The 12,261-nt window shown below is 45.4% G+C and overlaps 1 protein-coding gene across 5 annotated transcripts in view; it reads left to right on the top strand.

Moving 5' to 3' along the window:
• Fryl (FRY like transcription coactivator) overlaps positions 1–12,261 on the top strand; it is a 143,888-nt gene that overhangs the window by 117,187 nt on the left and 14,440 nt on the right. For all 5 annotated transcript variants that reach the window (XM_051170788.1, XM_051170785.1, XM_051170784.1 and 2 more), the window contains 5 exons: positions 96–170; positions 516–692; positions 4,356–4,559; positions 7,058–7,222; positions 10,775–11,022. In XM_051170788.1, the coding sequence (XP_051026745.1) occupies positions 96–170; positions 516–692; positions 4,356–4,559; positions 7,058–7,222; positions 10,775–11,022 (869 nt within the window). The remainder of the gene's footprint in view (positions 1–95; positions 171–515; positions 693–4,355; positions 4,560–7,057; positions 7,223–10,774; positions 11,023–12,261) is intronic.

Here is a 12,261-nt window from a genome sequence, read left to right as displayed (position 1 = left end):
ATGGGAGAAATGAATGGATTTTGCGATCGATCGTACAAACACCCGAGAACTGTCTTAGTTTACCCATACTAACACTGGACTTTCCTTCCTGTTAGCGGAGAACAAGAGAGAAGCTGATGAGTGTGCTTTCCCTCTGTGGCCCCGAATCTGGCCTCCCAAAGAATCCATCTGTGAGTAATCAGGAGCATGCAGGTGAAGGGGGCCAGAGTCATTGTGCCTTGGTGCTAGCCTTTTCTAAGTTAAGTCCTGGTATTAACCAAGAATGAAAAGGAGATGGTCCTGTCTGTTGCCAAAGCTGGCAGCTATGCTGGCCAAATGTTGAGCTGGTTAGGCATGAAAACTAAGTTGAAATTCTGCATTGATTGGTGAGGCTGACAGATTCTGGGGGGATGGTACCTCAGCTGCAGGGTGACGGCGATGATGATGATGGGCACTAATATTCCTCTCCCCCTCTCCTTCTCCCTCTCCCCCCCCATCTCCCCCCCCCCCCATCTCTCTCTCTCTCTCTGCAACAGGTTATATTTTCTTCTAATGAGGATCTGGAAGTTGGTGACCAGCAGACCAGCTTGATTTCCACAACAGAGGACATAATCCAAGAAGAAGAAGCTGCCGTTGAAGACAACAGCAGTGAGCAGCAGTTTGGCGTCTTCAAGGACTTCGACTTCTTGGATGTTGAGTTGGAAGATGCCGAGGTAAGAATGTGGGCTTTCCTGGTGTGTGTAGATGGACACGGGTGAGCCAGCCTCGGACCATGCCGTCCTCTCTCCTTGTGGAGATCAGTGTAAAATCCAGAAAGTTAAACTAAGTATGATTGCCACAGGAAGTCAGGAGCAGAAGGAAAAAGAGGAGTCCACCCCATCTTTACAAAGTGAAAAAACGAACTCATTAGTTACTTTAGTGTATTTACAGATTAAATCTTTAACATTAACTAAACAAATTCATAGCAAGGACATACATTAAAATTGATCAAACCTAGTTTCCTTGCTTTTGTTTTGCGACAAGGTCTCCTCAGCCCTGGCTTGAACCTCATGTCATTCTTCTGCCTCGGCCTCCCAAGTGTAGAGAGATGACAGGTGGGAACCACCAGACCCAGCTCAAACATAGTGCTATTTGTCACTAAGGTGACTGCCTGGTGCTCTGCATCTGGCAGGTGCCTGAGGTCCTCTCAGTGGCACCCCCAACTACATCTTGCTCAACTTCCCCCAGGGCCTGCTTCGTCTGACAGCCAAAGGGCTTTCTCTTACAAACTGATTCTGTCCATAGGATATGCCCGTCTAGAGCAGCAATTATCAACCTGTGGGTCATGACCCCTTCAGCAAACCTCTCTCTCCAAAATATCTATACTACAGTTCATAACAGCAGCAAAATTACAATTACAAACAACAAAAATAATTTTGTGGATGTTGGTCACTCTATGAAAGGGTCACAGCATTAGGAAGGCTGAGAACCACTGAGTTAGCAGTTGCCTAAATGAAAATCAGAATGCAAAAGAGCAGATTTGTCAGCCCAGGCAGCTGAGCTAGTCCCAAGGCAGGGCTCCGTGAGGCCTCTCACCACCTCCCCGTGCTTTTCCGGCCCCTCCCCTTCTTTCCAGGCCAACTCGGTAGCAGCATGATGACGTCACTGTTCTGTGACCTCACGTGCCCACATAGCAATGTTTGGGGCAAGTAAAGATCAGTTCCAGGGATGCTGTCAGGAGAGGGAGACGCTCTTAGCCCTTTGTAGCTCAACTATTGGCCCAGGTTGAAGCGCCTGCTGAGTTCTGAGGCAGCCACCACGGTAAACATAAGGGAAATGGCCTGTTGTCTTAGACTAGTGAGATCCGTTCCTGTAACTCAGGTCAGCTCCCCAAACGACAGCCCCTTACACCTGAAAAGGTTATAATAGATCCAAGAAATGGACATCCCCCAATTGTTACAAATACACATTAATAAACAGTAAGGCAAAAAAACATTTGTACCACATTTGCATGTTTCTTTTTCTAAAGAGTCAACTCAGATAGCTCGTGTGCATCCATCAGCCCCCACGAGCAGCAGTTCTCTTGCCTGCCATGTCGCACAGTTAGCTGTCATGTCACACAGTTAGCTGGTAACGAGAGGCAGTCTGTGGAGGTGCTCCCCCTGCCATGTCACACAGTTAGCTGGTAACGAGAGGCAGTCTGTGGAGGTGCTCCCCCTGCCATGTCACACAGTTAGCTGGTAACGAGAGGCAGTCTGCGGAGGTGCTTCCCCTGCCTTGCAGCTTCAAGGATATGAACCCAGTACCTGGGAATTGTACACATGCCAATAGACTTAAGCCTCTTTATTTTATTTATTTATGTATGCGTGCTCTGACTGCATGTATGCCTGCATTCCAGAAGAGGGCATCAGATACCATTTCACATGGTTGTGAGCCGCCATGTGGTTGCTGGGAATTGAACTCAGGACCTCTGGAAGAGCAGCCAGTGCTCTTACCCACTGAGCCATCTCTCCAGCCTAACTTAAGCCACCTTTAAAATACATATATACATATATATATTAAATTCTATGTATATTTTGCATTTTTCTTTTTTTATTTTCAAGAAGGGCAGGAACAAAATGGGATGGCTTGAGGCCTGGTGCTCTGCCCTACATTCCTGAGCGGCTTCTAAGTCCTTCTGCAGTTACTTATTTTTTCTTGTTCAGAATTCAAACTTCTAAGGGCTCTTGACATTTTCCTAACGGTTAAGGTTATTATTTTTTTTTTGTTTGCCTTTTTTCCTGCAAAGCGCTCTGGGAATGCATTTGAGTTCATCCAGCCCTCTGAAATGTCAGCGGGAATGCCTCCGGCTTTTAGCAGGGCCTCTGAAGATGTTTACTGCAGTTCTGCCTCTACTTCAAGTCACAGTGGTCTAACGGGAATGGAGAGGGGCTGACCTGAACCCCAGAATCAAGCAAGCCAAGGTTGCATACTTTCTGTATACAGCCATGGTTAAGATATAACAATGGGAAATACTTGGGTGGAATGGCTAAGGCAAAAACAAAGCAATCAAAATGGAACCCCTGAACGATTCTCTGGTTTTGAAAGCGCACAGTATACGTTCATTCATTCACCCATTTGCCAAATGCATCGTGAGGCCAGGTACCATTGATGTGCTGTGCTGTGCAGCACCGTCATATTTACAAGTAAAGTACTTTTGAAACCGTAACCTTGTAGAACCCGAGAGCATCTAAAATACCTTGGGAAACAGCCAGAGTAGATGGAAAGGTGCCATGGGCAGGGTTCCTAAAGTCCTTTCAGCCCCAACAGTTTGGGTTTAATCTGTCAGTTTTGCACAATTGACTCCCACCTAACATATCATTTGAAAGAAGAATTTCTCTGTTTAGGAAAAAAAATTTTTTTTTCTTTGAAAACCTCTATTTCAGACAACCCCTTCCATGTGAAGGGATATAAATTAATCATGTTTTGCCAGCTTAGTATAATTTGTCACCCCAGGGTTTTAGACTGCTAAGACTTATGTTCTTCTGAAACCGAGGCTCGGCACACACACAGCATAAATCCTAGCTGGAGCAGAGCTGAAATGTGGCATCTCTCGTGCAACCTTTTTTTGAAGTTGGCAACAGTTGTGTTTTGATAGCTTAGATCTTATTTCAAGTTGTATTGAAAAATGACCACCACGTTAGCTGTCTCGCAGATGAAAATAACTGTGACCCTGTATTGTCGTCAGTTGAATGTGGGTACTTTAAGTCAGTTATTGCATCGTACCAAGTATTGCTGTGTAAATTTTGAAGATTTTTGTAAATTTCATGTTGCCAAAGTGTACCACAGAAGCATTGTTCTACGTGTCTGTCTCCAGCTTTCCCCCAGTTCAAATCACATGTTGGCTTCCCGCAAAAAGCTAAGTCCGGAGCTTGCATCCGTCTTTGGGCTTGAGAAATCACAGAGTTCTCCCAAAAAGCATAGCATATATTTGAATGTGCGTCTTTGTTCTCTCTAACTCTGTGTGTTTTCCTTTTTGCTAACCAGGAGCTGCAGGTAAGTTGCAGCCTGGTGTTGTGTGGTTTGTGTCTCTGTCTTCCGCGTGGTCTCATCTGTGTCTGTGTATTAGATTAGAAATGACCTGGAGTGTAGATCTAGTCGGTCCCCCTGCAGCACAAGATGAATTGTCAAGAAAGTGACTTAGCAAAAATGGCCAAATAACCTTTAATCTCTATAAAGATAAACATTTGATGATGGGCTAACTGTTGAAAGAAACGGAAGGGCTGATTGAAACTCTGCTTTTGGTAATGCATTCAGTGATTTTTTTTCATCTTGGTGTATGTTTCTGGGTGTCTTAACTGCTGCAGCATCGATAAGCGCGTAGCTGAGTTCTCAGAAATTGTGTCTTGTTTTTCCAGGGGGAGAGCATGGACAATTTTAACTGGGGAGTGCGCAGGCGCTCGCTGGACAGCATTGACAAAGGAGACACACCATCCCTCCAGGAGTACCAATGTTCTAGCAGCACCCCCAGCCTGACCCTCACAAACCAGGAGGACACCGATGAGTCCTCGGAGGAAGAAGCTGCCCTCACGGCAAGCCAGATCCTGTCGCGCACACAGATGGTATTACTTTCATTTTTCCATGAAGTGGAGGGGCCTTAAGTAACTCTAAGCTTCTAATTGTCTGCGTGCCTTCTGACTGCCATTTCAGTGTGTGAAAATGCATGCACCAAAAGAAGCATTCTGGTGCTCGTGACAAAAATCAAACTCACAAAGTCTACCTATGTGCTCTGTGACACACGGCCTCCCCTCAAACGACACACATTTTTGGTGTGGGTTAGGGCACCCCCACCTCTTAGTCCACAGGTGCCCTTCTTTCTTGGTGTGCAAAACTTTGAATGTAGCGTGTAAAAGACTGAGTACAACATTGGTCCTTTTCAGGATTAAGTTAGGAGACCGGAAAGATGGCTCAGCAGCTAAGAGCATTTTCTGCTCTTCTAAAGGGAGCTGGGTTCAGTCCCTAGCCGCCCCCGCCCCCACTTCCGGCAGCTGTGACTCCATCTCCAGAAGACTCTATACCCTCTTCTAGGCTGTGTGGGCACCTGCACTCACACGCACATACCTACACACAGGCACACGTGTACACACATGACCTCTGTGTTGAGGAAGGTGAAAGTTAGTTATGCAAAGTTCTGGCTCCCATCCCAAGGGCGATGTGGCCAACTTAGGTACATGAACAAGGCTGCAAGGCTCTGCTGTCAATTCAGCAACATGTGGGCTGCACAGAAGCCTGAATTTGCAGGCATAATAAGGTTGGGATTTGGAGACAGCAGCATGGAGAGCAGAGCTGTGGCACATACAGCACAGAAGCGTCCCTAGCGTTGGCGAGGGTTACCCAGTTCTTACAAGGCTTTTGTCATGCTGAACTCAACCTGTCTCCCTGTAGCACAGACCCCTTGCTCTACACTGTGGGTCAACCCTTGCGGCAGCATTGCACTGAGCAGACAAAGTGTCAGGCTGTCTGTCTGTGGTCAGCTTCCTGTCCTCTCGGCTATTTTGACGGCTCCTTATTAGCACAAATAATTCTTTTCCAGTCCGTCCCCCCCCCCCCCCCAGTTTCCCTGATCCTCACCTGACCATGCAAGGCGAGCCAGGTTAGTGCAGATCTTGAGAGTAGCAGGCTGTCTAGTGCCTGGGCACTTCACCATGGCACTAAAGATTTGCCCTGCAGGGGACTAGTTTAGAAGAAGGAAGTTACTGGCCACAGGGACTGAGTCGGCACCCATGGAGGCCAACCATACGCTACTACAAAGCTGGCTCAGATTATACAAACTGTGTTTATAAATTCAGGGGCTGGCTTTGCCCACTTTGTAACTCTGTGAAGTTGTGTTTCCATTTATTTAAAAAAAAAAAAAAAAAAAAAAAGACCCTAGCAGTAGTGCCTGACACATGGTGAGTGCCTAACAATGGCTAGCTCTCACAAAATCCATGGGGCAGAAAATGGACTCCTTACTGGCAAGGGCAGCACCAGTCTCAGCGAGGTCAAGAAAAATCACTTGAAATTACTTTTTCTCCATAGAAAAAAGTATTTGCCTGTGTGTCGAATACTGACCCAGAGAAAACAGTGACAGTGCTTAACCTTACTGATGATACTTTATAGTGTCTTTGTTATAGACAATGCTACAGTTTTTCCTCACTTTTTCCCCCTTGTCTTATTGAAGTTGTGCAGTTGATTTTTGTGTACCCTACTGAGGGTGCACTGCACCGTGCATGCCTGACCCTCCAAAGTTCCCGCTGTCAGAAGCCCTCAGACTCAAAATGGAGCTCAGTAGTCGAATGCTTGCCTGGCGTGCATGGGGTCCTTGGTTCAATACCAGCACCACAAGAATAAAGAAATCCTCAGACTAACGGAAACATGCCTCGTGGAGCTGCGGGTGTAGCCCAGTTGGTTGAGTATTTGCTTAGCTCACACACAAAACCTTGGCTTTGATCTCAGTCACCACATAAGCTGGGCATAGTGGTACCTGCCTGGGAGGTAGAGGCAGAAGGATCAAAAGGCCAAGGGTCACTAGCTACAGAGAGTTTGAGACCTGCCTGCAATACATGAGAATCCAACCACTGCCCCCTCCCCCAATAAAACAACACCAAATACATGAAAAATACAAATTTACTCAAGACTAGTCTAGTTCTAGATGGCTTTCAAGTCTCTCCCTTTGTTTTGATTTATTTATTTGTTTTATTTATTGTACATGAGTGCTTTATCTACAGAAGACGGCATCATATCATATCATAGATGGTTGTGAGCCACCATGTGGTTGCTGGGAATCGAACTCAGGATCTCTGGAAGAGCAGGCGGCACTCTTAACTACTGAGCCATCTTTCCAGCCCATCTCCCATTGTTTAGTTAGCAACATTTAACCTCTGTGGGTGTGTGCTCCATGGTGCTGATGGATTACCTGCTTCCGTTCTGATACGTGCTAGAAGCGGGGAGAAGGCTAACTAGGAAACCCCAGAAGGTCTTTATAACTAAGCCAGTAAAGTTCTTTGGTGATGCATGCTATTTCTTGCAGCTGTTGTTGCTAATGGACGAATCCTCCTCTCCCCTCTCCCCCACCCCCCAGCTAAACAGTGACTGTGTGGCGGATGACATGATGCCTGAGCAACAGGACCTGCTTCAGTCTCAGGATTCTGCCAGCAGCAACACAACAGAAGATGTGCTGCAAATCCGGGATGAGACCCCCAGTTTGGAGGCCTGTCTAGATAATGCTAGCAGCCAGCTGCCTGAGGTGGGGAGAGATGGGGCTCGCGCATGGCCAATCTAGGCTCCCTCCAGCCCTCTGCCACATCCCTTGCTTTTTCTTCCCAAAGAGTTGTCAGATGACATGCTGCTAATTATTTGATTTGTTTTCAGTATTTCTAACCTGTTGGGTTGTTTTAAACAAAACAGTCAGACCTGGTTGGGTTGGTTTTTTTGTCTGTGTATGCGTGTGATTTTTTTCTTTCTTTCTTTTTTAAAATTGACATGTTGGAAACAGCCTACAGGTTAAAAATAATGTCAAGTGTGTCAATGAACAGTTTGCATTGCGGAGTTCGCGTGACTGGGTTACTGTGCAGGCGCTTCTGGGGGGGGGGGGAGCAGGCATTGCCTGGGGCGCTGTGTTTCTGTTGAGGACTGCTTCTGTGTGTCCCTCCCCGTCCCTTTTGCTTTGTATGGGTTTTCTGTGATTGGTGGCTATGACTGGGTTAGGACCTCAGGCTAGCTGTGTTAGCAACCGGCTCAATGAACCTTATCAAAAGACTGGAACCACTAGTATTATGGTTTTTGGAAAGGCCTGTGAGAAGAAAGGCCAGATTCCAAGCTAATGACTGGCCAAAAATAAGTAAGTATTAGTTGTCTTAGTGTTGGTTTTTTAAAAGATGGTTATAAAAAAAAAAACAATGTAACAATCGCTATGGCTCTGTGAAGCATGGGTTGGTAAGCGATAGAAACTGGTACAATTTTGTTCATCTTAATGAAATTCAGTGTCATTGCTAGCCTTGGCTCACATGGTTATTAGATTGTATTACTTTTGTGGGGCTGCGAATTGGATATGTCTGGACTACCTTTAACAGTGAGCAGACATATTTTTAAATAGAGGCATTTTGGCTCCCTGATCCAAAGAAAAATATCGATAGCTCAGTCAGGTATTCATTGGGATTTCCCTGGGGGCCAGAGTTTCAGCGAAAGGCTAGGAAGAAAGGAGATGGTGGTCTTTACTGTCTACGTTAAGGATGATTGAAAAGGCATTTACAAACATGATAGATATGTAGGTAGACAGACAGACAGACAGACAGACACACACACACACGCGCGCACACTTCAGTACAGGAACTCAGTAATATGTTGAAGGATTTGTGAAAATTCAGAGAGTAACCAGCTGTTTTCTGGCGGTGACAGGGATAGAGACAAGTTTTCAGGGTATTTGGATCTTTTGGTAGAGGGATAACATACAGAAGACATAGCACATAAACTGACATGGCATGTTCAGCTGACTGTAGTGAATTCAGGGTCCAGGGAACAAAATGGCGGAAGGACAGGGAAACGAGAGAAGTGAAGAGGGTCCGCCGTGCATGGTCAGGACGCCATTCTCAAGACCGAGACGTCATCAGAGAGCAGGATTCAGGAGCTGGCTCTGCTGACGCACATTGAATTATTGCTGGAGGGACCAGCTTAAAAAGAGGAAAGGCCTTTTTGGATCTGAAAGACTGGCCTGTGACAGCAATCATGGCGGAAGCACACACGAAGCAAGTCTGTTGACTGTGGCCTTGAATGAAACAGCAAGAGAGAGGGAGGAGAGCAAGGTCCCTTTAAGGGCACCACACCCCCCAATGACCTAACACCCCCCCCCCCAACACACAGAAAGGCCACCACCTCCCAATAGTACCACAATGGGGAGCAAGCTCTTACTTCTTAGACTTCAGGGAATATTCCAGTGCCACAGCACAGCAATACCTGTGCCAGGATAAGCAGCGTGTGTGTCGGAGCCCAGGTGCAGGTGCTACATAGGCAAGCGTCCATCCAGTCACTCACCCACTCACTCATTTCTTCTTTTTGTAGGCAGGGGCTTGCTCTGCAGCCCAGGTAGTTCTTGGAGTCATGGGAGTCCTCATGCCTCAGCCTCTTGAGTGCTGGAACTCGAGGTGTGAGCCTTCTTTATCAGCTCAGCCAGTGCTATTGAGCCCCGTCCCCTGTTAGATTCTAATTGTACGATCTGGGCATATAAAATCGGCAGCTGGTGGCATGGCACTTAGCTCTTATCTAAGAAGCAGGTGACAACTCCAGGAGTTATAATGCCTCTAGCCTGTCAGTGCACCTGCTCTCACATACACACACCCACATGCAGATGCGCACGCGCGTGAACACACCCGCGCACACACACACACACACACACACACACCTACCTCTATACAAATAAAAACAATGAAAGTAATCTTTAGAAAAAACCTTCCTCTGATCTCTTCAAGACACCTTTCTCTAAGCCCTCCAAGAGTGGCCTCAGCCACCCCAGGTGGTCATGCCGAGCCCCTTCTTTGGTTGGGTCACAGCAGACACTTGTATGTGGCTGATGCTGTGTACCATTTGAATTCCATATGCCAGTATACACTGTTGCCATTTACCTATTAGCCTGAGTCCTCTATAAGAGCACAGACTCATGATTTAATTTGCAGCAGAGAACCTGCCTAGAATAGGCTCAGAATTCGTTTCATGGGTGAGTTTTGCAGAAGAGTAAACTTCGGCACAAGTTATCGCAGAAACTCTAACCTCAGCTCACTCCTCACATTTTATAGGGAAAATTCCATTTTTAAACCAGAAAAGAAATGTTCAAAACTACTATAAATGTAAAATAATGTAGGTCACTACTGAAAAAAAGGTTTATCTTGGCTTTTAAACCAACTGTGGTAATTAATTTATTTAGCCAGTATCCGTTGGGTTTCTCCCCTTTGGCAGTCACTGCAATGTTTTGTCAACATATTAACAGTGGATAGGAAGAGAGACTAGCTAAACTGCCGCTATGCTCTATAGCACATATTTCATTATTATTCTCTAAAGGCTGGGGGTAGGAGTCATTTTGTTTGATAAATGAGCTTATAGTTCATTTAGTTTCAGAAGTTAACAACTTAAAGTTTCCTCATCCTTTTGAGAACTCTTTCTTAGCCAGGAGGCTTTACTGGCTCTCAGAGCTGCAGTGAGCTATTACTGCCTTATTGCCTGGAGCCAAATCTCCACATCACAGTCCCAGGGAAGTGAACGCAGTTGGTTGGGTTGAGTGTCTTTGTGCCTGGTCAGTATCTGGTTCTGACTTGTGGACGGGTACAGTGGATTCACTCTTGACCCATCTTCTTACCTACAATCAGAATTCTCTCTGTTCCGGTAAAAGGAATGCTAGGTAGTTCAGATAAAAGAGACTTTATAGTCATATTGCCAAGTTTTCTTACATAGAAATAGAATCTATATGAGAGGAGGTATTTTAGCAAAGTCCATAGCTTCCAGTCAACACATAAGTCTTGTACGTAAGCGGGAAAGGAAAACAGAATAAAAAGTGTTAGGTGTTCTTATATAGCAGTTGGATAATTTTTAAAATTCTAGGATAAGGATTTGGCTCTTCTATACCAGAGAAAAAAGAAAAAAAAAATAGCAATGGGACCATCTGAAAAGACAATTGTATATGTTAACAATTCAAAAATTGTACAACCTAGACAATTTAAATGGAGATGGGCTGTTGGCAGGCATCCTTTAGTGCACTGATAAAATTCTCTCAGTGATGTTGCAGTCTGCTGACGCTGCGGTTATTTCACAGGATACAAGCTCAGTGTTACAGGAGGAACTTGTTACAGCCTTTGAAGATGAGGGGCCATACATTATTCAAGATCAACAGGAGCCACTAGTGTGCCGAGGAATTCTTGATTTAGAAGAACCCGGCATGCCAGAGCCTCTGGCCCCTGAGAGCTACCCCGAGTCCATCTGCGAAGAAGACGTCACCCTGGCTTTGAAGGAGTTGGACGAGCGGTGTGAGGAGGAAGAGGCTGATTTCTCTGGGCTGTCTAGGTGAGCGCAGTCACACCTAGGGAAATGAGTGTCTCCTCATCCTCACCTACCCACGCATGTCCCTCCCCCATTCCAGTTTATGCATTTTGATGTGTTGGTATTTCGTCTATAATTTACTGTCTTCATTTTTAAAGGTAAGCACGCTATGGCTGCTTGTTTGTTTCTGTTAGCATCTCTATCCAATAAAAACACCCACCCCTAACACACCATGTTAGAAGCAACCAATGTGCCTATTTGGGCAAAATGCCAAATGGCCAAGTGTTAGAATCAATAGCAGAATGAATTTCTGGGCTACCAGAGTGAACCTAAAATATATCTAGAAGTATCTCTCAGGAGTCAGATGTGAAGTCAGATTGCTGTAGGAAGTCTGAGGGATCACCTCCGGGTACTGAAAGATACATTATTCCCTTCAGGTGTTTGTGTTGTGCATACTCAAGATGTGTAGTCAGAAGGTGCAGAATTCTCAAACAAGACTTTTCTTCATCTGTAGATTAAGTTGATGGGTTATTGCACAAGTTTTTAAAGGAAATGCTGGTGGCTCTTAGTAACTCCGCACACCAAACAGTTCTGTATTCAGAATTATGATACTAAGTCTATTTCTTGATAGTATGGCTGCCTAAGACCCACCAGTAGACATGCTGGTGTGATAGGGAAATTTTCACAAGGGCTGCCCTCCTAGGTGAAGAGCTGTAAGCAATCAATGGTTGATCAGAGAGAGGAGCCCCTATAGGATATATGATTCAAATGCTCAGCCCTAATCACATTTAGATAAGAGCAGCACTAAATGAACTCTCAGCACTGTGTGTGTGTGTGTGTGAGAGCAATAATGAAAAAGTCATGAATCTGAGAGGGAGGTAGGAAGAGAGCAAACAGTGAAGGAGAAAGAGGGTGGAATAGAAATCATGAAAATTCAGTGCTCATATATGAATTTAAAAAAAAAAATCACTGAGGGCCAGGCATGGTGGTGCACGCCTTTAATCCCAGCATTCGGGAGGCAGAGGCAGGCAGATCTCTGTGAGTCTGAGGTCAGCCTGGTCTACAAAGCGAGTCCAAGACAGCCAAGGCTACACAGAGAAACCCTGCCTCGAAAAAAAAAAAAAATTAAAAAATAAAATTAAATAAAATAAAATAAAAAATCACTGAGATGGTTTGTGTTAACGAAACACGCTGTGTGCTAGACCTGTGTGCTCAGAAGACATGCATCAACATTCTAGTCAGGAAAGTGCCTTGCTACCACAC

The sequence above is a fragment of the Acomys russatus genome, chromosome 28 (genome assembly GCF_903995435.1).
Source record: "Acomys russatus chromosome 28, mAcoRus1.1, whole genome shotgun sequence".
NCBI lineage: Eukaryota > Metazoa > Chordata > Mammalia > Rodentia > Muridae > Acomys > Acomys russatus.
Note: the sequence above shows the minus strand (reverse complement) of the source record. Positions and strands in the feature narration are given on the sequence as shown.